This window comes from Antechinus flavipes, chromosome 2 (assembly GCF_016432865.1).
Source record: "Antechinus flavipes isolate AdamAnt ecotype Samford, QLD, Australia chromosome 2, AdamAnt_v2, whole genome shotgun sequence".
Taxonomy (NCBI): Eukaryota; Metazoa; Chordata; class Mammalia; order Dasyuromorphia; family Dasyuridae; genus Antechinus; species Antechinus flavipes.
The window spans coordinates 91093283-91118245 of record NC_067399.1 but is presented as its reverse complement, the minus strand read 5'-3'; the positions used below and the strand labels follow the sequence as shown (position 1 = coordinate 91118245).

Here is a 24963-nt window from a genome sequence, read left to right as displayed (position 1 = left end):
ATTGTCATATGGAAGAAATGTTAGGCTTATTTTGTTCCCTATGAAGGGCCAAGCAACGATCAAGGAGAGAAAATTATAAAGAAAATTTCAAATTTTGGGTCAGCTCAAGGTAAAAACTCTACACAATTATACTTGTCTAAAATGTGATGTGCTACTCCTAAGGGCTAGTGAGTTTCCCATCAAGAGAGATGTTCAAGCACAGACTGAATGGACAGTTGGCAGCAAATTGGTAGATGGGATTTATTACTAGGGTAGGGGCTACACCAGATATGGTCTCTGATACCTTGAAGCTGTAAGTTTCTATGGTTTGTTGAATTTGTTTGTTGAAAACAGCATCAAGGTGTTGAATCTGGTGCTTCTTAGAAGTTACTTCACATATTTTTTGAAGATTTGGTTTTTTTTTTTCTGATTGCAATTTTATTTTATGTTTGAATAGGTTCCCCTTGACTTTATCTTGTTGCCAGGTTTCTTTGGTCTGCTCCCTCCCACCTCAGCTGAATCATAGCACCCAGAGTTCTTAGTCATCATGTAGTAGGTGGTACTGATTTGGAAAATGCCTACACATCTACAAAATAGGCTTTGTCGGGGGTAAGACAGTGGATAAGACAGCTTGAAAGTAGGGAAATTCTGGAAACCTGCCACGAATTTGTAGGCCTTTTTGTACTGTCATTCCTTTTATTAAGTGTCAGTACTATACACAAGATTTACTAGTTGTTAGGTGGAAATAAACCATATCTTAGATATTTATATCATTTATCTTCCAAAAAACCCTGGAAGATTTTCATTCATTATCTTTTTTTCATTTATCCAAATAACATTCTTTAGATGATTTTTTTGTGTTGTAGCAAAAAAAAATTATCTGGAAGCTAATTTTATGATAATGAACCTCTTTGAGCATAGCCATTTTAGTTCTGATTTGTTGGACACAATTGAATATGAGCTGAATCTGTTTTTTAAAATTTATATTTCTTATATTACTATTTCTGTGATATTGTTATTGTTTATAATAATAATAGCCCAAGCAAGATGAGGGCAAAAAGAAAATCAAAGAAATTAAATTTATTATAATAGCAAAGATGATGGTTGGGGTACATGTTAGGTAGTATGGTGTTGGAGTCTTCGATTTGAAATTAGAAGAGTAGAATTCAAATTCTTGCTATTCCACTTTTCATATTATCTTGGATAAATCACCCTCTTTGGACTAAATTTTCTTTATCTTTTAAATGAAGTTATACTAGATAACACTTACATTTTTTAATACAATTAAAAATATCTCTTATGAAATAAAGGGACATCATTGAGATTATTCTTAAAAAAGAGGGATTAAAAAGGTAAGAAAGGTAAATCAGTTTAAGTAATTCAATTAAAGGCAGAGGCAACCAGAATCTAAAATTTACAATTCTGTGGTGATTGTTACAGAAAATGAAATCTAATAGTTACTCAAAAATAACAGATTGAATGAATGAATTTATTAAGCACCCTTGAAATACAAATACAATTAAATACACATAGAAAAACAAAGTTAATGCTTTTACCTTTATATTTTTAGATTGCTTGAATCTGTTAGATCTTCCCAAAGCTGCATTCCTACACATCCAACTTTTACCTTGAAAAACAATCATTACACACTATTTAATCCTTTAATTCTAAGAGGAATATTAACTTTGTTGATAGCATTTGTTTTTAAGACATTCCTGTCTCAAGCCTTGTTATATCTCTGTGAAAGAGTGAGGAAAATTCTATTAAAGCCTGTATTTTGAAGGCTCTGTCCCTTAGATGTTTCCTGTGTTACCGAAAAAAGTTCGAGGACTAGAGATGGGGAAATGTAGGCTCCTGTTTTTAGCTTATTTTGAGGCTCTTAGTGGCTTAGTTACATTTCTGTTAGAAAAACAAGAAAAAAAAAAAACCAAACCTTAAAACAAAAGCCTGAGAACTTGCTAACGTTTTTGCTTAGTTTTCATTCGTGTCCCATTTTTTATGACCCTATTTGAGGTTTTCTTGGCAAAGATATTTGAATAGTTGGCCATTTCCTTCCCTAGTGCATTTTACAGATGAGGAAACTGAGAGTTAAGTGATTTGTCCAGGGTCACATAGCTAGTGTCTGAGGATGGATTTGAACTCAGGTTTTCTTGACTCCAGACCTGATGCTCTGTCCACTGTATTTCCTTTTCTCTCTCACACATGCATCCACCCCCTCACACAGATTGATAGATGGTATTTAAATACATATTATTCTATTGGCCTTTATTGAAGACCCATTGTGTAATAAAATGTGCTATTTTTGCATGTTGGCTATTTAATGTTAATATTTTCCAGCTTTGATCCCATATGTTATAGAAGTCTCTGTTTGAGATGTCAGATCATTTAAAGATTGAATACCATTTATTTGTGTCCAGCTTTTGCTCATATTTTTATATTGTAGTAAAGCAGAGAGATCAAACACCTGTGGGCCTCAGGTAGCCAGCTTGAACCAGATTAATTATAATTAGGAAATACCCTAAAAAAAATAAAAATACAGTTGAACACAAATAATGCAAGTATGTGCTTTTCTAAGTCATGCTTTTAGCTGAGAGCTTTATGGACCTTTTAGTAGTCCCTTTTTTATTTGAGTTCTTCCACTATAAAAAGGCATACCCTCTTCTTAATAACATGTTATGAAATTTCTTTCAGTTCTAAAATTCTATGACTATGTAAATCTTACTCTTTATTTTTAATTTTTTTGGGGGGAAATCAGTTTATTTTGCAGGTATCAACACTGAAGTTTAAAGGATTGTTCACATCTATTTAAGAGCACATATCAAGCCTCAGACCTTAGAGGAGCCATTAGAGGAAGCAAAAGTGAGTAGTTCTTCAGTATCCACAGAGTTCCTGTTTATATATAATATTGTTTTTTACTTTTTCTATACTGGGAATTTCTTACTAAGGGAGATACTACACTCCTTAAATTTGACACATATTTTCGATTATCTGGTGTGAGTGAGTCTGTTGAGCTCTTTCACATTTTATTTGTTAAAATTGAGTGGGTAAGAATTGTCATCATTTTTTCTTTTAAAAAAAAATCCTAAATGAGATGCCAAAAATGAATCTGTAGGAGGCCCAGAGCATGATTAATTCAGGATATTTTGAGGGTTTCCTTTTTTTTTTTTTTTTTTTTTTTTTTGCACAAAGATTTCTTCTATTGCAGTGTCGTGTTTTCTGGGAATAGGGCTGACCCACATCATGTATATATTGATTATATATTGCTGCTTCTTGAGCATAATATCTTAAATGGTTTTAAATATGTGAGCTACATTGGTCATAATTTTATTATATTAATAACATTCCAGACATAGTTACTCTCTTCTGTGGCAAGTAATATCTCTATTTCTTAGATTAGGTATTAGACCATTAGACGCAGGGATTAGACCATTAGACTCCTTGTATTGTCTTTGTATCGTATAGAAGATAACTAATTATACTACCTGCGTCTTTGGGGAATACTCACCTATCTCTCTTCTGGTGGGTAATGGAGAATGCATTGAAATATTATGTGTCCCCATTTCAATAAGTAGAGGTTTGGGGAATTTATTTTCTAGCGTTTGTGTAGCTGCATATTTGTACTGGTTCTACAAATTATGCTAATTGATTAAATAATCATCAGAATATTTTTGTATTGTATAACATGTATTCTGAGATGTTGATTTTATAAATTAAGTCAGTTCTCACTTAAGGTAAATTTTTCAGATCTTTCCCTTCCCTCAAAGGGCTCAGCAATTCTTTGGGCTCCTGCAGCTAGAGTAGCTTCAGTGCGTGGAGCCCTGTAGACCAGGTGACTTAAAATGCCTGGAGCAGGGAACCCTGTGGAGTGCAGCAGTGCCTCATTGGATCCTGTCAAATAGAACTGTCTATAATTGCTGTTCGAAATTAACATGAGTCTTTAAAAATATATCTAAAATAGAATCAGCTTTTGATTATTTGGAAGAGAATTAATCTTGTTTAAAGATTAACTTCCTGGCTGTGTCTTAGTCACATAGTGATTTGAGCAGCCACTCCATGCAGAGATCTATGTTAGATATTGAAGGCAGATAGTAAGGAAGGAAATGATACATGCCTGTTCCTGGGGATTGTTTGGGATGATGGAAGAATTCATAGTTTGCTCTGGTTGCCAACCTAACTATCCTTGAATCATTCTAGTTGAGTAATTAAATATGTAAAGTTATTTATAATTAGAGCTGAATAGATAATAGAGATATAGACATTTTTAAGGCTCTGAGAATACATTTGATGGCTATTAACAGATGGCAGATTGCAGAAGAGATAGTATCTGAACTTGAGAATTGTTTTTTCTTTTATACATATTATTTTCCAGAGCAGGATTGAGTTAACTTTAAATGCATCTTTACTTTGAGGTAGCTGAAGAAAGTGTGCCTCATATTTGTGTCTTATATTGATTACATGCCATATTTCTTTCAGATGTCAACATCAAGGAGAGCAAAATTAAAAGTTCAGGCTGTGGTGGCACAAGATGAGTTGCCTTCTTTCCTTCAATCGTAAGTGTGTTTTGTTGTGGATGTAAAAAAGATGCTTATTTCACATGCTAATTTTTTCTGAAAATAGTGCTGCACCATGGAAAAAGTTGCTACTTGAAAAAAAAATTAGTTTCTGTTGTACTTTTAAGATAATTATTGATAAATTTTGCTCTTACAGATTTATTTCCCTCTGTGTCCTCAGAAAGCCATCCCTTATAATAAAAAATTAACAAAAGGGAAAAAGTTCAGCAAAACTAACAATTATTTTTATTTCTAAAGCATTTTCTCAACTTTTTCCTTGTAACAGATTTGTGAATTCAAGAGTGATAGGGAATGATTCTTTTTACTTCAGAAGGCTCCTAGAAAGATAATGATTATAGTTTGATCCAGAACTAGAATCCAGGTTTCCAAGGATGTTAGTTTTTTTTTTTTTTTCTTGATTCTTCTTTCTATTTCAGTAGTTTGATCTAGAACTAGAATCCAGGTTTCCGAGGCCAAAGTTAGTTAGTTCATTCTCTCTCTCTCTTTATCTCGAAATTGGGGTTAAGTGACTTGCCCAGGGTCACACAGCCAGGAAGTGTTAAAGTATCTGAGGTCAGATTTGAACTCAGGTCTTTCTAACTTCAGGGCTGGTGCTCTGTCTACTGTATCACCTAGCTGCCCCAACCAAAGCTCTTTCTATTCAACTCAGCTATTAAGTATATATATGTGCAGTCTAAATGGACTTTGTTTATTCGTTATCTTTGTAAGGAATTTCTTTTAATAATTACCATTGCCTTGAACTCTGTGCTCACCAACTCCTAGATCAAGGATCATAGACCTTGTATAGAAATTTCCTAATCCTGATATGGGAACCCACATCAACCTAGTATTAATTTTACTAGAAGAAATTTTTTTTTTTTAAACGATTGTTGAATAATAACAGACATATAAAGAGGATGGGTGGATAGAGATTGAGTTAATGAAATTGTTCTAAGCTGGTTTCCCTACCTTATCTACTGAGTATAATTTATATTCATTCATTCATTGCTGAAGCAGTTGGGGTTAAGTGACTTGCCCAGGGTCACACAGCTAGGAAGTGTTAAGTGTCTGATATCAGATTTGAACTCGGGTTCTTCTGACTTCAGGGCTGGTGCTCTATTCATTGTGCCACCTAGCTGCCTTGCTAAGTATAATTTTTGCAACTGTTTTGCTTCTATACTGTGATTGAGACTAAGCCAGAATAGGACGATTTGAAAAGTTGCTGTTTGATTTTTGTATGCTGTATTAGAAGGTACAATAATTGTTCTAGTCTTCTCAGTAAGCAGATTTACATCATAGGGTGAATATAGAAATACCTGAAGTTACTGAAACTCACTTGATGCTGATGCTTCACATAGACCAGGTGCTCTTGAAGGCCACATTATATATTGATTTGATTTAGTATGCAATTTGTACGGATTGATAGTTAAAGATAAAAAATTCTCAGTGATTGTGGGGTAGTAGACCCAATAAAAATCATCTGAGTAATAAATACTATCCTAAATTTTTTCCTGTGATCATATTAGGGAATGGGAAAGTAAGGGTGAAGTAGAAACAAAATGGGGAGGAAAAAAATAGAGCTCAAAATATTGAGAATTGCAGAGAGGAGCCAGTGATTTTCTCTCATGTCAGGAATTCTCTTTTTACAGATGTTTTATAGCCTATCATCATTAGGCACTATGTTGTGCGTCTTCAAAAATATACTCTATCATGTTGAGATCTCTCATCTTGCCACAGAACATTCTTATATGAAAACACTACTACAGTTTGTAGGAAGTGGAAGTATCTCTGTGTTTTCATTGTGACATTTTAATTTTATTTTCCTAGAAAATGTTCTGTTAATTTTCTCCTAGTTCATCTGAATCTGAAGAGGATAATGATAAAGATAGTTCTTGGGAGCCCCAAAAGAAAGCTACCAACAACTTGAAGGTGCCCATTTCTAATAAAAGCAAGCCAAAGAAAATGTCTGGGGTACGGAAGAAAACCCCTCAGATCAGCAGTAGTCCGAGAAAGGTGGCTATTAAAGAAGAACTGGTAGGTATCCCAAATAGATATGGACTCTCTCCTCTTGTTTTTGCAGAGCAGAGAACATATTTTTCAAAAAGTATCTTTCATACTGAATCAGTAGATTGTTTGCTTCCAGATAGATTATGATTGCCTGGTAGCTTTTGAAGATATATTTGTACCTTGCAAATGCTATATACAATAATCTGGATTTAATCTTAATTTTATTATTTTTTTTGGCTGAGGCAATTGGGGTTAAGTGACTTTCCCAGGGTCACACAACTAGGAAGTATTAAAGTGTCTGAGGTCAAATTTGAACTCCGGTCCTCCTGACTTCAAGGCTGGTGCTGTATCCACTGTGCCACCTAGCTGCCCCCTTAATTTTATCTTAAGAAAAAAAAAGTTACAGTTTGATTATTTGCTTTGCAAAAATTTGTTTTAGTAACAAAAAATTTCATTAAAAATTTTTTTAAACTGGGAACTCTTCTAATATGTTAAAATTTGAGTTAACAAGGTTTTGCAGAGTTGAATGTTGAAAACTGTTTTTGCATGTATTTGAAAAAATAAAATACTATTAAAAATGAGTTAACTCAACTTTTCAGCATTATATTTATTATCCTAGGCAAATGTGTATTATATGCTTGTTATTATGTTTATGGAAAATTGCATGATTACAAAATGAACCTGTTTTCTCTTTTGATTAGGTAGCTATCATAGTCTTTTCATAAAATGCTGCTCAATCTTCTTTAAACCTCCATGTTTCTTGCTTTCTGCCTGTAAGTCTTCTACTAAAAATTTGAAATAGAGTTGAGTTTTGCTTGTAATTGAAAAAGCTATAGCTCTTATCCTGAATATTCTAGTCTTTTTTCCCCCAAAACTATAACCTTAATATCCATTAAGAAAAACAAACATGTAACATAAATGCAATTTTACATGAGACCCTTAGCATTTAATAAAGTGGAAATAAATGAACAGAAAATGAACAGAAAAAGCATTTGTTCTGTGTGTCCTTTCTAATTTGTCTTGGGATTCTGCTGTCTTTGACTTTGTTTTCCTTTTTAAAATGTTGTCACAGTGTATGCAGTTCTTCCTGATCCTCTTGGTTTTGCTCTGCATCACTGCATATTTCCTTGTATTCATCTTTTTATAATTTTTCTTACATGATGCTAGGAGTATGAAGGCTTTCCATAAAGCTTAGTGTAATAGAATTGGAGGGAAGCTGAAATTTCCCATCTCAGTTTATTAATTGTAAGTAATTCTATCAGATTCGTCTACTGATATTTAGTATTTTTAGAAATTAGGGGCAGCTAGGTGGTGCAGTAGATAGAGCACCAGCCCTGAAGTCAGGAGAACCTGAGTTCAAATCTGGTCTCAGACACTTAACACTTCCTAGCTGCGTGACCCGGGGCAAGTCACTTAACCCCAATTGCTTCAGCAAAAAAAAAAAAAAAAAAAAAAAGAAAAGAAAAGAAAAGAAAGAAAGAAAGAAAGAAAGAAAAGAAATTAAAAAATATGGTGGGGGCAGAAGAAGAAAAAGAGGCCAATTCAGATAGAAAAATGTTTTTATTTAGAATTCTTTTAGACATTTTAGAGAATTTTAGATTTTTCCATAATTCCTTTTAAATTTTTCTAAAAGTCAGTAGTTTTGATGTCATTGAAGGAAGATTTGATTCCTTTGAAGTAATATGGGGGAGGAAAGTTCATCTCTAGCTAGTTTCCCTGACTTACCTTTTTGAGTACCTGTATTGTATGAGGAGAATTGTCAGCCCAGCCATTTAGTGCCTCATGTTCCTCTGTCAAGTACCAGTGAGGACACTAATGATCAGCAAGATTACTTCTTCAAGGTGATCCTGTAGTGAGGCTCAGGTATCTTTTATCATTTAATTTCCCTTTATCCATGGGAATCGGATAGAGAGATGGACTTTAAAGAGTGACCCTGTGGTGGCCTGGATAAGTTATTTCAACTCTCAGCCATAGCCAACTCTTTGAAAATTAAGTCATAGAGAAGCAGCCTTTCTTCAGGTTTCCTCAATGGCAAAATAGAAGGAAATCTGTTCAGATAAAAACCAGGAGCTCCTCTTTCCATTGGGCCTGTCACAATGGTCAGCCAAAGTTTTAGAATTCTATAGCTACTTATGGATCTGTGATCTAAAGAAAAGTGAAAGTAATTAGGAAAAGCATATAGAAATAGGTCATCACAAAGATTTCACCAACCTTAATGAATCACTTTCCTTTATGAAGACAAAAGCAAAGGAACTAAAGTTATTCACTCAGAATAACTATATAGTTATTTGGGTGACATGGCAGTGTAGATATTAATTAACTTGCCATCTATTCTGCAGATTTCTACATAAAAATTTTTTACATAACAAGAATTTGTCCTGGGACTTGGGGAAGGGAGGGAGAGAGGCAGGAAGGAGGCCATACATCCATGGAGAGAAGAAGCTAGCACATGGTTCAAGAAGGACAGAGCAGCAAGAGGAACACTTGGGGGATAAAACTGCGAAGGAGCAGGGGAGGTGGGGAATAGACATAGGGCCCAGAGAAGAGGTTGATGGGAGTGGGTGGGGAGATTGTGGAGATGGGCCCAGATGCTTAGTAAGAATGGTCAGAAGATAGACAGTGTGATGTGGGGAGGTGGGGGATAGGTAGGGTAGGCAGAGTGGGGTATAAATCTCAAGCCAAGCCCCCATCAGTCTGCAGTTGATAGTTGATCTGTCTCTCCACACCTGTTCTGCTTTCACTTGGAGGTTTTTTGTTATTTCTCTTTGTTTTGTTTGGGGAAGCTGGGTAGGAACACCGAGGGAAGTACCAAGGTCTCACACTGAGGGGCAGGAGTGAAGAGAACACTGTACTTTATGGTAAAGTTGACATAAGATGTATTTCTGGAATATAGATTCCTTTCAAATTTAAGTAAAGTCCAATTTATAGTGGAAATTTGTATGGTAAGAATTGTGTTGAAGATAGAACAAAAAGATTAATTATAATCATTATGGGTTACATTTATATGATATTGTAGGGTTTGTAAAGTGCTTTACTTGCATAATTTCACATTTGAGTCATATAATATCTTGTGAGGAGGGTGCTTTCATTTTCTTCATTTTACAAATGAGAAAACTTGACTTAGGTTAAAGAATTTGCTCAATGCCGCACTGCTAATTGTCTTAGGTGGGATTCTAATTAAGTCTTTCTGATTCCAAGTCTAGCATTCTATCCACTATGCCATAATGTCTTTATAGCATGATGGTAAAGAAGAGATTTTTGACAATAAAGTCTATTAAACATCAGAATAGGTTTGGCATGTGCAGGAGAGTAGTGCAACAAATTTTCTGAAAGGCTTTAAAAATTATCTTTGATTTTTGTGTTTTTGCAGTGGTTCAGTTGAGGCTTACCTAAAGCTATAAGGGATGTATTTAGGATTTCAGGTTCTTTATACACGTAAGTTTGTAAAAATGTCAAAAGACTTTTCAATTTTTGATTATTTGCTTTGATTACTTAATTTGTCGATTATTTAGGCAGTTTATTTCTTGCAGGATCATCCATACTTTTGGATGTTTTATTACTTAGCTCATTTGTTTACTTAATAGATATTTATAAAACCATAAGTATGTGCATAAGTACCTCCACCAGAAAATGAGAAGAGTGATGAAAAGAAGGATAATCTTTAATCTGATAATGTTGTCAGTTGTGAACTTTTGTTAAAAAGACTATTTTGGAGTGAGCAGTTTGGAGCTTTGTTTGAACTTTAGTTTTGAATTTCATATATATGCTATTCTTACCCTCCTCCTGGTTGGTCTTTTGTTGAACTGAATTCTATGCAGTGCTTTTACAGTGACATAGTTCCTTTGACTGCATTTTGTCAGTGATTTGAGTATAGTAAACTTTTGGGGAGAAGATTGAATTGTTGGTTTGGTACATACTTGAAATTTATCAAAATGAAATAGTGGAATTTACTTATTTGTGTTGCTGTATTTGGGAGTGAAATTTTGACTCAACGAAGATGTTTTTCCAGGTGACCATTGTGGTTTCAGGGAAGGTTAGATCTTCCAGATGAGTTGTTTAGATCTTTTAACTGCATGAAGTTTGAAACTTTGTCTATTCTTTATTTTAATGCTTCTGCTTGCTTTACTACTATGTGGCCTGTGGACACACCTTACAGACTTTTTAGTTGAATTTAAAGGCTTTTGGGGAATTGGCTTTGATGTTGTTTTAATCACATGTTCACTTGATGGTTTGACAGAATAGCTCTGTGCTTATTGATGATGTTTCCGAAGACAGCAAAGATGAACTCAAAGTTTTGCAGAACCAGAAAACTACAAATAGCACTCGGAAGAGAGTATCTAATAAGCCTCGAACACAGAAGGCCAAAAAACTGAAAGTTGATGAGGTGATCTGCAGAACTGACAACTTAGATGGTGGTGGTGGTGGCATCGAGATACCATCAACGAGCACCATGCAGGGAGGAAGCTGCTTAAAGAAGAGAGAAGACGAAGAGGACCTTACATTTAGTGAACCCCCTTTAAAGAAAATAAAATCTACAATGTTTCCTCAGGGACAGCCTGTCAAAACTGCAGGAAATGTCGGCAAGATTCAGGAGGAGTTGGAAATGAACTGGGACATGGTACAGGTAAGAAATGAGCATTTTCTTTTTGCTTCTTCCAGTTACTCTCATTAAGAAAGGGAATGCTTTCAGAATGCAGAAAGAAGGCCCCTGTTTAATAATCCCAGGGAACATGTTCCATAATTAACACAATATTTTTTCATATGACATATCATTCAACATATCAACTCTTACTAAGTTTTTAGAGACAAAAATAACTTTCTTAATTCAGTAATAACTTTTAAAATCTGGATTTTAAATACATAATTTAGGAGGTTATTATTCTCATTACAAAAATATTTATGTAGGATTCCTATTTATAATAATACTTTAATGCATTTAAATGTTTATTTCCAGATTATGAAATACTTGTTAATGACAGAGGGCAGAGAAACTAAAGTGTTAGAAACTACTACCTAGTTATTGAATATCAGAAATGAAGTTGAATCACCTCTCAAAGTTATAATATGGAAAATATTGGGAAAATAGGAGACAACTGATAAAAATTTTTGGCAGCTTTCAGATATATATCTTAGATGTATATAGCTTTTTAGGTACTCATATGTTTATATATGCTATTACTCAGACAAATTTGTGATGTTACACAAGCTCCACTGTAGTACTTCTCTATTTCAGTGTGCTGTGAAGATGATTCTTCTTGAAGACTATGATTTTAGAGGGTAACAGACCTTGGGGAGGTCCATTCCTAGCCACTGGCAGACTGTGTTGTGTATCTGTTATTTGGGAAGCAATATAAGTAAAAGAACTATGAATGTTTGGCTAGTATTGATGATATTCCTGAAGACTACTTGCTAAGGTTTGGGGGAAAGTAGTGTCATTAATGAAACTTAATGTATCTTTTAAGTTATTGAATTAGTTATTACACAAAATTATGTACATCTGTTATTTCAGTCTCTCTGTACTTTAGTACTTTGTATTTATGAATTACTATGGCTGAAAAATCATCACTTGCAACTTCATTGTGAATTCAATGCTTCCCTCATGTATCACTTTGACCCATGGAGGCTCCCACAATCTTAGAGCTTCCTCTTTTTATTCTTTAATTATAGATTAACCAGAGAGAAATACAGAGTTTACTAGGTTCTAACTCTTTGTTTGAAACAGTTGGGTGGCATAGCTATATTATTAGAGAACTCATTTGTGTTCTATGATAACATTTTGATATAGTAGTAATAAAATAAATTCTTGATTATACGTATCATCAGATGGGACTAGAGGCACAGATAATATAGTCTATTAAACTATTAGTCACAGTTTTTTTTAAAAATAGGTATCTTAGAATAGATTAATACTTAGGTTCTACTATTAAAATCTTATTTAAAGCCTTGTTATGTAAGTGACCTTGGATTACCAAAGATGCCAGCAGAACACATTCTCTTGTGACCTGTCCAACCAGGCTTGTGAGTTTGGTATTAGACTGTGTTTCTGACATCTAAGGATCATTTTAGCTAACGCAAGAAAGGCTGATCTTATGATGAACTATCAAACAGTTTTTTTTTTTGTTTTCTGGCTATTAGATTTTTTTTGCTGAGGCAATTGGGGTTAAGTGAATTGCCAAGGGTCATACAGCCAGGAAGTGTTAAATGTCTGAGACCAGATTTGAACTCAAGTCCTCCTGACTTCAGGGCTGGTGCTCTATCCACTGTACTATCTACCCGCCTCTTTTCTGGCTATATTAATTCATGAAGACCATATGCTAAAACTTGAAGAGATTTTAATTTTAGTTGGGGAGAAGAATAAATTTTTTTTTTGACAAAATTGTATGCTTTTGAATCATTCAAGTAATTGTTTACTTGATAATTTCCTCAATACAAAAAGGAAGACATAGGGAGGAAATTGGCATTAAATGTGCACTCAATAGTGGGAAACATCTGGGATAGTTCAGGACTGCTTTTAACTGGTTAGTTCTATAGTCACTATTGCTGTATAAATGTGATGTGGGGTATGTGTCTCTATTCTTTAAGGGACAACTAGGTAGTATTGCCATCTCATACAGAGAGGACTGGACCTGAGTTCAAATGTGGCTATAGACTCAAAATGGCTGTGGAACCTTGGGCAAGCCAGTCTCTATTTGCTTCAGTTTTTTTTTTTTAATCTGTAAAATGGGGATAATAATAGCACTTACTCATAGGATTGTTGTGAGGATCAAGTGAGAGTATATTGTAAAGTTAAGTTTAATACAGTGATTGTCAAATAATAGGTATTATAAAAATGTTAGCTACTATCATTATTACTCAGTATTCTTTTCATTTTTACCTTGTACAACTTCATTTGGGAAGCCAGTTTTTAGGGTTGTAGATGGACTACTGGCTGAGGACATTATTAAACTTGAGCCCTTCTTTCTCATTAGTAATTTTTTCCTGTTCTTTCTCTTCTATGTCCCTCTGCCCTGAAGATTTCTTTATTGTTGCCATTCATATAACAGCTGGTGAATTCCCAAAGAAAAACAAAGAAGAAAGGACAGGGAGAATTGCAGAGGAGAACAAAAAAAGGGGGAGAATTTATTATTTTTGCACTTAATAATACTTTATTTTATTTTTTCCAATTCCATATAAGGTTAGTTTTCAACATTCACTTTTGTAAGATTTTAAGTTCCAAAATTTTCTCTTTCTCCCTTCCTTTTCTCCTCCCTTCCCAAGATAGCAAGCAGTCTAACATATTTCCACATTAGTCATGTTGTGAAAGAAGAATTAGAACAAAAGGGAAAAACCACAAACCACAAGAAAGAAAACACACAAAAAAGTGTAAATAGTGTGCTGCAGTCTATATTCAGATTTCATAGTTCTTTCTCTAGACATGCATAACATTTTTGCATTGAGTCTTTTGGAATTGCCTTGGATTATTCCATGCTTAGAATAGCTAAATCAGTTTGATCATTGTTACACAATGTTCCAATTATTGTGTAGAATGTTCTATCTGGTTCTGCTCATTTCACTCAGGAGCAATTCATAGTCTTCCTAGGTTTTTCTGAAATTTTCCTGCTCACCATTTCTTTTAGCACAAAAGTATTTCATTACATTCATATACTACAACCTGTTCAGTCATTCCTCAATAAATGGGCATTCCCACAATTTCCAATTCTTTGCCTCTATAAAATAGAACTCCTAGAAATATTTTTGTACATGTGGGTCCTTTTCCCCCATTTAAAAATTTAGAATACAGATCTAATAGTATTGCTGGATCAAAGGGTGTGCATGGTTTTATAGAGGAATGAAGATTTTTTGAGAAAAGTGCTATATTGGGCTAAAGGTTTTTGATAGAAGAGAAGCAGAAGAGACTAAATAAGGAGAAAAGATCAAAAAGCTTGATCAACTGGAACAAAGAATATAAATATCTTTTATTGTGATGTGTTATAAATATTTAGTAAAAGTAAATTATAGCCCTACTTTATAAGGCTCTAGAATGAAAATTGGTTTTCTGAGTTCTTTCCTCATGGCTATTTTCTGACTATTTGGAATGTTTCAGAATTTTAGTCCTTCCTTTCAAATTTGAGCAGATTTTCCTGCCTCCTACAGAATTTTCAACTTGTTTTTAAATGTTTTTTGGCATCTGCAATCATCCCACTCATAGTGAATCTGGGCATCCCTTGCTTTTGAGTTTGGGAAGATGGTTGCTACAGCTTTCATCTGCTCTGATTACCTTAGTAGTAACTCTTTAGATGCTAGTTAGTTCATCCTATCTTTACAAATAGATTTTGAAAAATTGTCTTGGGGAATTTTTATTTTTTAATAGTAATAGTTTTTTTAATTTTTCAAAATACATGCAAAGATAATTTTCAACATTCTCCCTTGCAAAACTTGTGTTCCAATTTTTTTTCCTTCCCTCCCTGCTTTTTCCTTCCCCTAAATAGCAAGTAATCCAATATAAGTTAAACATGTACAATTCTTCCAAACATATTTCCACATTAATCATGATGTGCAAGAAAAATCAGATCAAAATGGAAAAAAAAAAAGAGAAAATAAAAAATAAACAAAATAACAACAACAACAAATTTTATGATGTGATCCATATTCAGTCTCTATAGTCCTCTTTCGAATGCAGATAGCTCTCTCTATCACAAGTCTATTGGAATTGCCTTGAATTACCTCGTTGTTGAAAAGAGCCAAGTCCATTACAATTGATCATCACTTAATCTTGTTGCTGTGTACAAAGTTCTCTTGGTTCTACTCACTTCACTTAGCATCAAATCATATAAGTCTTTGCAGGCTTTTCTGAAATCAGCCTGCTTATCATTTTTCATAGAACAATAATATTCCATTATTTTCATATACTACAACTTATTCAGCCATTTCCCAGCTGATATGCATCCATTCAATTTCCAGTTCCTTGTGACTACAAAAAGGGTTTCTACAAACATTGTTTGCATGTGTGGATCCTTTTCCCTTATTTATGATCTCTTTGGGATACAGATCCAGTGGAGACACTGCTATATGAAAAAGTATGTCCAGTTTATAGCCTTTTGGGAATAGTTCCAAATTACTCTCCAGAATGGTTGGATCAGTTCACAACTGAGAGAAGATTTAAGGAAGAACTTACTTGTTTGGTTTTTCCTTTTGTTGTTGAACTATTCAAAATCTTTTCTTTAGATCGCTTTCTGACAGTAGACTTTAGCATAGGCCACAGAAGAAGTGTGTGGGTATGCCTCTTATCATGGGTATCTTAATTGCTCTTCAAACATATTTTGAAGTATTAACTTATTTGGATTTTCTAGTGTTACCCACACTTCTTCTCCTTTACATATTTGTAGGTAGTTGTGGGTTAGTTGACTCTTGACACACATTAATCATCTAGTTTATTACATGTATATAATTCCCTTGTACCTCAAGTTTTTAGAGAAAACATGGAGTAATTATTTTTTTCCATTTCTAAACAGAAAAATTAGACAAATCTATTTCTACCATAAATGCCATTGGCTGACTAGGAACAAAGAACTCACTATATCTTTATGTAATAATTTTAAAGATCTTGTCATAGGAAATTCTATGTCTAGAAGTTACATGTATCTGAAAAAGATGATCACAGGTTGGCTAGTTAAATTTTCTTATTAATGCAGGCATTTCTTTATAGTAGAAAAGTAGAAACACATAATCTTTTGGTACATTTTTAGTTATTAATCAGTAACAATATTTTCAGAACTTCTGTGTGTAATATCTTAGATTGTTTTTTGCTTTGAATTTCAGGGAACGGTAATTTTGCCCGTTTTTTTTTGCTGCTATAGGCAGTCTATCATTCAGTCAATCTGCAAATATTTTATTAAAAAAGGCAAAGCATAGTCCTTTCTCTCAAGGAGCATCTGATCTAATGGGGGAGACAACATGAAAACAATTATATAAAAATAATCTGTAAATTGTAGCTAATCACAGAGGAGAAGCACTACCATTAAGGGGGATCAAAATAGGGTTCTTGTGGAAGATTGTATTTTAGCTGGGACTTGTGAGGAACCAGGAAAATCAGGAGGCAGAGAGAAGGGAGAAAATTGACACATGGGAAGATAGACAGTGAAAATACTTAGGAGATAGACTATCTATTGTGAGAAGCAACAAGTAGAACAGTGTCCCTGGATCACAGAATATATGGATGTAACAAGGTATAAGAAGACTAGAAAGAAGAAAAGGGGCCAGGTTGTATTGGGCTTTAAAGCCAAAGATTGAGGCAGTTATAGGCACAGTGGATAAAATGCTGGACCTGAAAATCAGGAAGACTCATCTTCCAGAATTCAAATCTGGCCTCAGTGACCTACTTCAGTATCTTATGTCAAGTTGGATATGACTGGAAATGGCTCAACAATAACAATGCCAAATGAAGGGTTTTTATTGATCCTGTAGATAATAGGGTATCACTTGAGTTTATTGAATAGGAATGTCATGTTCAGACTTAGATATTTTTAAGATCAGTTTGACAGTTGAGTGGAAGATGGACTGGAGGGAGGAGCTATTTGAGTAAGGGAGACTCAGCAGATTTTTGCAGTAGGTAGAATAGATAGGTCTTGGCAGCAGATTGGATATAAGATGGGTTGAGAAAAAGTGAGTAGTTGAGGATTACAACTTAGATTGTGAGCTTGAGTGACTGGTATAATAGTGATATCCTAGACAGAAATAGAAAACTTAGGAAGAAGGGAGAATTTGGGAGGAAAGATGAGTTATATTTTGGACAAGTATTAAGTATTTCCTGCCAGGCACTGTTCTGGGTTATAATTATAAATAATGAAATGTTCCCCACTTGTAGTGAGCTTACATTCTAATTGGTAAGACAAGTATATAAAATATACACACACACACACACACACACACACACACACACACATATATATATATGAGTCTTTTTTAGACTCATATAGTAGTTTGTTAGTATTTCCTTTTTTTTTTTTTTTTTTTGTATAAAGTATTTCCAAGGAAATGTTAATTTTTTTTTTTTGGGGGGGGGGAGGTGCACTGTTCCACAGATAGAATTAAATGGATAAATATAATGTATAATATTGCAAACAGGAAAGCATTGATTGACATTGATCCATTCTTGCTTTAGCAAACCTTAATTTTCACCTTAGTGACAGACCCAGCATAGCTTCTACCATTGTCATTCTATACCTTATTCTCTTGGACTAGACTTCAAAGCAGAGTTTTTTAATCTGGGGTTCACAAATTTGTTTTTAAAATATTTTGATAACTTTATTTTAATTTAATTGGCTTCCTTCTTAATTCCATATAATTTATTTTATACATTTAAAACCTTTCTGAAAGAAATCCATATGTTTCATCAGGCTGCCAAAATAGTCCATGACACAAAAACTCTTTTTCTTCTTTTAATTCAACTGAGATTTGATTGAGGTTTTTCAAAAGGCACTGTATTGAGTAACAAAGCAAAAACAAAATCATAATAAAAAATTGGAGTCTACAATTTTTTTCTTGAATTGCAGATTCTTAACCATAAGGCAACTATATTGAGGTCATATATTAGCTTGAGGGGCAAGTGTTCTTTGTCTCAGTCTTGTGTCAAGATTTTTGCTTTCCCTTTCAGGGTAAATAGGACATTTGGCAAAGGGAGTCCAAGAGTGAGTGAAGCCCCATGGGACATCACGTAGAGGAAAAGGTCATGATAGTGATGGGCTTTTGCATATCCAGATTACAAGTGTTCTTTGTTTTGAAGAGGAGCAATGAATGACATGGGTTGATGTCTTGACTTTTGTGTGAATAGGATTTAAGTGAAGCAGAATTGCAGGCAGTCAGCTTCACTTTAATTCTGGAGCCATCAAAGCCCAGTGGCAAGACAAAAGTCAGGACAACTGGTAATTCAGTGGATGATCTAGGATTCTTCAGTGACTAACCAAACTTATAGCACCTTCATAGCTGCTAGACCAAATTGTTCTTGTTTGCCTATGCTATGGGGAAGTCTTTACATACTTAGAGAAGGCATTGTCCTAACTCACTGATAGGTTGGAGACTTGCTGGTCACACTTAACCTGGTTTAGCTCATCTGCCAATACAGTCTTGCTGGGGTGTGGCTGCTGTGCATGCTATAGCTTCTTTTTTTTTTTTTTTTTTTTTTTTAATAATTTTTATTGACAGAACCCAAACCAGGGTAATTTTTGACAGCATTATCCCTTGCACTCACTTCTGTTCCGATTTTTCCCCTCCCTCCCTTCACCCCCTCCCCGAAATGGCAAGCAGTCCTTTACATGTTGAATAGGTTACAGTATATTCTAGATACAATATATGTGTGCAGAACCGAACAGTTCTCTTGTTGCACAGGGAGAATTGGATTCAGAAGGTAAAAATAACCCGGGAAGAAAAACAAAATGCAAGCAGTTTATATTCATCTCCCAGTGTTCTTTCTTTGGGTGTAGCTACTTCTGTCCATCCTTGATCAATTGAAACTGAGTTAGATCTCTTTGTCGAAGAAATCCACTTCCATCAGAATACATCCTCAAACAGTATCATTGTTGAGGTATATAATGATCTCCTGGTTCTGCTCATTTCACTTAGCATCAGTTCATGTAAGTCTCTCCCAACCTCTCTGTATTCATCCCGCTGGTCATTCCTTACAGAACACTAATATTCCATAACGTTCATATACCACAATTTATTCAATAATTCTCCAATTGATGGGCATCCATTCATTTTCCAGCTTCTAGCCACTACAAACAGGGCTGCCACAAAGATTTTGGCACATGCAGGTTCCTTTCCCTTCTTTAGTATCTCTTTGGGGTATAAGCCCAGTAGAAACACTCATGCTATAGCTTCTTGAAGTATAGGTGAGAGTTGGGTGAAAGGTAGACACCAAAAGTGGATGAGTAGCCCTGAAATAGGCTTAGCAAGTCTTCACACCAGGGCTAGTCCTATCTGAGCACCTTATTAAGATGTATTATAGAACTGGATACCCAAAGGGTAGGGGATAGGAACTGAAGAAATTATAAGTGGAAGTTTGACATGAAGATGGAAAGGTGCCAAAAATTTCACCTCTTTGCAATTTTGTCAAAAAGTTATCTATAGCAGCTGATTTTTTTTTTTTCAAATAAGAATTTTATTTAATTGCCTACTTATGTAAGTTCTAGGGGTGAGGAAATTTGATAAGCTATTTCCCTGGACAGTCCTTCCTCCCCTCTTCAGTTTTTATGGTCTTTAAAAGGATGTTTTTTATGTTGTTTCGGAAGCAATGAGAATGAATTTGAATTCTTACATCATCTATAAATTTTGAGGATTTGGATGAGAGAATTGTTTTGTTATTTTGTTATTCTGAAAAGAAAAATTGCCTGTGGTAATATTGTCCACACTATTTATTCTGCATCTACCTGTCTTTAACAGTAGTTGAGGCCATGTTGAGTATACTAAATTTATATGTTCATTTCACAGTTCACTGTGTAAACTTGAGTATAAAAATAATAATTACCTCTAGTGGGAATAGTTGACTCAGTTTTTCGTATTTTAGAATGTTAAATGTAATACATTTTTGCTTAGCTGCTTGTTTTTGTTTTTTTCAATGTCATTGCTAATTTCACAGCTTTAGGTAAAGTTTTTGGAGTCTAGAATTGTATTTTTGAACTAAAGGTGATTTTTATATAACTTATGAGGGAACTTCTGATGCAAAAGTTTGTTCTCATGTAAAACAATAACTTAAAAGCTCTTTTTCTAGACTTTACATATTTTTTGTTTGATATTGAAAATACTGGCAGGTAGAATGATATTCTTAGAATCTGAAGGCTGAGTTCCTAGCATTTTTATTCTCTGAAATTGCTGATAGAGATGTAATGTGACCAATAGATGATTATAGCCTTACATAGATTGTAGTAATAGGAACATAGGAGCACTTAGTTCAAGATGCTGTTTTCAATTGCAAATATCAAAAATAATAAGGAAAGGAGTCAAAGAACCATTAAAAATAGCATTCATCTAGATTTTGTTTTCTTCTAAGTTAACTTTGTAAAAGGAAAGTTGTCAAGGTTGAGAAGTATACAAATTTGTGTTACTTCTTGAAATAAAATGAAACATTTTTCAGCAACATCCAAAGATTTTAATTTTTTTATGCAATGTATTTTTTGGACATTAAGACATAGCCATATTCATCATCATCTTTCAAAAGAATTAGTATCCTTTTGGGAATTACATCACTTTGTATCATTAAAGAATAATGATTTTGTCCCCAAAATGGCATATACTGTGGTCCATTTTGAAACATTTATTGTGTCTGAAATCTCAGTTTTCCTAAGTCTTAAAAATAATTGAAAAATTGGGTGGTCTTAAACATTTTTGAAAAAAGGATTAAGGAATTTAATCTTGCAAAGGAATTTTTCCTCTGACAAATGGATTAGGGGAAACCTTATACCTTCCTCCATCATTTTTGACTTTGTCTTATTACTTTAAAAAGCAAACAAACAAGTTTCTCATTATGATATAAATTTGGGTTTGGAACAATTTTGCTGGATGGCATTTTATAGGTGAGGAAACTGAGACAGACAAGTTAAATGATTTACGGAGAGTAATATAGCTAGTAAATATTAGGCACGGGGTTTGAATTTGAGTCTTCCTGAATTCAGGCCCAGTGCTCTATCTCAAAAGGAAGTGTAAATAAATCTGTTTCATCATTCATAAGTTCATTCATGTTAGTATCTTTTAAATCTTTTTATTATATACAGTGACATATATAGCATAGATCCTTGAGAATTATTTGTCAATTAAATGAAGGAACAGATTAAAAAGAAATCTTTGTGCAAGCTAGTTCACTTAGCAGATGATTTGAAAAAAATGAAGATTTTCAAAGAACATGACTAGATAAATGAGCTTGTGCTCATATAAGAATAGATCATCTTTTCCTTATCTCCCATACGACACACTGGGAATTTTGCCAAGAAAATTTAGTGAAATGTATGTTGAAAAAAATGTAACTTATCAGTCAATCATAATCATGAAATTTGGAATAGAGATGGAGTAGATGGTGAGGATATTCATATCTTCTCCTTATTTCCCTACTTGATATGAAGCTACTCCTAGATGTCATCCTCAATTTCCTGCTCCTTCTCAAATGTCATTCTATTTTTCTTTTCTTTTCTTCTTTTTTTTTTTTTTGCTGAGGTATTTGGGGTTAAGTGACTTGCCCAGGGTCATAGCTAGAAAGTGTTAAGTGTCTGAGGTTAGATTTGAACTCGGGTCTTCCTGACTTCAGGACTGGTGCTCTATCCACTGTGCCACCTAGTTGCTCCTGTCAGCCTATTTTTCTTGGTGATCTCATCAGTTCCTCTAGATTTAGTTACCATCACTCTATTAAATTCTTAAATCTTCTTCTCTGTTGCCTATCTATTCTGCCTCCAGAACTTGTTTCCCTTTCTTTTCTGTAACAGTGCTACCACCCCAGTGCTGGTCTTTATCCTCTTACAACTAACTATACTTCTGCAAAAATCTGTTGGGTCTCCCTGCCTCTAATTTCTTCTCACTGCATTCTATCTTTGACTCAGTTGTCAAATTGAACTTAAAATGTGAAGATCTGACCATGACAAGCCTCCTTCCTCCAATTCCATAGTCAGTGGCTCTCTTTCATCTCCGGAACCAAATATAAAAAATATAAAGTCCTTTTTTTGCTTTAATTTCCATCATAACCTGACCCTTTCTCTCCCTTTCAATCTTTTTAATACTTTTCTTCTGTTCACATATTCTGTGATCTAGTGACACTGGTCTATTGTTGTTCCTTTCACAAGTTACTTCATCTCCTGATTATCTTTCTCCTCATACTTGGAATTTTCTTCTTCCTCTCTGGCTCCTGGCTTCCCTGGCTTCCTTCAAGTCCTGGCTAAAATGCAGTCTTTCACAAAATCATTTTTAATTCTCCTTAATGTTAATTCTTCGTTGTGATTATTTCAGTTTATATCTTGTTTGTATCATTAGATGATGAGTCATATTTTTAAAAGTATGGACTTGCTAATTTTATTTATCAGGTCACCTATGTTTCCCAAAATATCCTTCCACTCCCTTCCCAGACAGCCATCCCTTATGACCAAATAAAAGCCCAGTCGGGGATGAAGGAGGGAAGAAAAAATTTTAGTGGTAATAGCCAACATAATGTTCTCCTTCCATAGTCTCATAATTCTGCAGAAGTGATTAATAGACTATTATCTATTATAATTTTTGCCCTTTCATCATTGCCAATGTCTGATCTATCTGTTATAAAGTGGTGGATATTACTAATAATCTTAGTAGAGAGCTACTCAAAAAGGCTTAATGGCATCTAAGATAAAATACAAACTTCTTATTCTGGCATCTGAAGCCCCTCCCTGTCATGTTCTCTTCTTTTTTAAAATATGATGGTTCTCTTGGGAGAGCAGGTTTCTTGGGGAGGTTTTCTGGAGGCAGCCTTAATTTCAGTTCAGAGTGATAATCACTTCAAATACAGCCAGCTGATAAAATCCAAACGTTTATTTTCTCCTTCCACGTCTTGTCTCTTTCCTTGGGCTGGTTAGCTTTCTTAGAGGCCTCTCTCTTTCCTTGGTTCCGAGAGCTCTTGTTACTAGTCCTTTGCTTCTGCCTCTGCCTCAACTCTGACTCCTGGCAATCTTCCAACTGACGCTCCTCCACTCTGAATCTTTTCAACTGAACTTTCCTGTTCAGCTGAGCTGACTGAGCTCAGCTGCTTTTATGCTCTCTCAAAGATTGATTCCTCCTCTGAGAGTGGGATTATGGGAGGTGTGAATTCACAGTTACAAAGCTAACTTTGTGTATCTTCCATACTTGTGAACACTTGTGAATCTTTCAAACTTGTGAACTAATGTGTGTGAGCTAATGAGTGAACTTTCAAAGGGGCAAACTCAAGCACACAACCATTGCTTCCATCAATTCCACTGACTTATCACCTTGTTTCAAGTTCTGGCCCATAACACCTCCCAATCTGTCTTCAGCCCCTCACACCAAACTTACTTCCCGTTATTTCTCTTCACACACTCTCCTTTTACAGTCAAACTGCCTTACCCACTGCTTGCTAATCTTCGCATGCCATTTTCCATGCCTATGACTTTTCACTAGATCCCATTCTTGACATGTACCTTATCCTCATTTCCAACTCTTAGAAATCATTTCTTTTAAGACTTTCTGATTCCCAGCTTTTCCATGGAATATTTCCCTACTCCTATACCCCCAAGAAGTAAATAAAAGGTCTTTTTTTCACCTATTATCAGCCTTGTAATAATATAAATTCTTGATGATAAAAATAATGATTAACAATTTATCACTTTTAGGTACATTCATTAGGTCATTCTCCAGCATGCAGTCTCTGATGTTGAGTAAGTGATAACATTTTATTAAAGACCTTCTCATTCAGGATATCACTTTGAAGTCATAAAGTTTTTCTCCATCATAAATTCTCTGATGCTAAGTAAAACTTCCTCTCTAGCAGAAAGCCTTGTATAAATTGCATTCATAAGGCATTTCTCTTATATGAGTTATTTGATGGTCAGTGACATGAATGCTGATAAAAGGTTTTTGTATGTTCATTATATCAGAAAGTTTTTAGCCCAAATGAATTCTGATATTGAGTGAGAAGTGATTTTTGTTTAAAGACTTTTTTTTTTTACGGATGGAATTCTTAAAGATTTTCTCTAGGATGAATTTTCTGATGGTAAGAAAGGTTCTTACATTGCATTCATAAGGTTTGGCTTTTTTTCCCCCAGTATGACTTCTCTGATATTAAGTAAAGCTTACTCTCCAGCAGAAATTGCATTTGTAAATTGCATTCATAAAATTTTCTCCAGTATGAATTCTCTGCTGATCAGTGAAGTATAAACTCTACTAAAAAGCTTTTTCACATTACATTCACAAAGTTTTTCTCTAGTATGTATATCTGATGTTGCATAAGCCATACTGTCAGCCAGAAGATCTTATATTCATGGCGTTCATATGTTTTTTGTTCACTATGAATTTTTGATGTTTGAGAAAGTATGCTTTCTGATGGATGGCTTTTGTATATTTGTTACATTCAAAAAATTTCTCTCCATTATGAATTCTTTAATATTCACTGAGTCCTATACTCCAACAGTAGGACTTCCCCCACTTACTACATTCATATTGTTTTGCTACAGTATAAATTCTCTGATGGTTCAGTGAACTGTGCCCTTTGACTAAAACCTTCCTTTATTCATTGCATCCATAAGATTTTTTTCTAGTATACATTTTGTAATAAGAAATAAGGTTTTACATTGCAATGAAAGACTTGTCCACACTCATTGCTTTTTCAGGGAGTCTCTCCAGTATGAATATTTGATATTTACTAAGTTTTGTATTTATAAGATTTCTCTCAAGTATGAATACTTTTATTATTAATGGTTGATAAAGTATG

General features: G+C 34.3%; 1 protein-coding gene across 2 annotated transcripts in view; it reads left to right on the top strand.

Moving 5' to 3' along the window:
- SRBD1 (S1 RNA binding domain 1) overlaps positions 1-24963 on the top strand; it is a 301555-nt gene that overhangs the window by 1296 nt on the left and 275296 nt on the right. For both annotated transcript variants that reach the window (XM_051975202.1, XM_051975201.1), the window contains exons 2-5: positions 2735-2838; positions 4453-4529; positions 6383-6563; positions 10774-11160. In XM_051975202.1, the coding sequence (XP_051831162.1) occupies positions 4453-4529; positions 6383-6563; positions 10774-11160 (645 nt within the window). In that variant the 5' untranslated portion in view covers positions 2735-2838. The remainder of the gene's footprint in view (positions 1-2734; positions 2839-4452; positions 4530-6382; positions 6564-10773; positions 11161-24963) is intronic.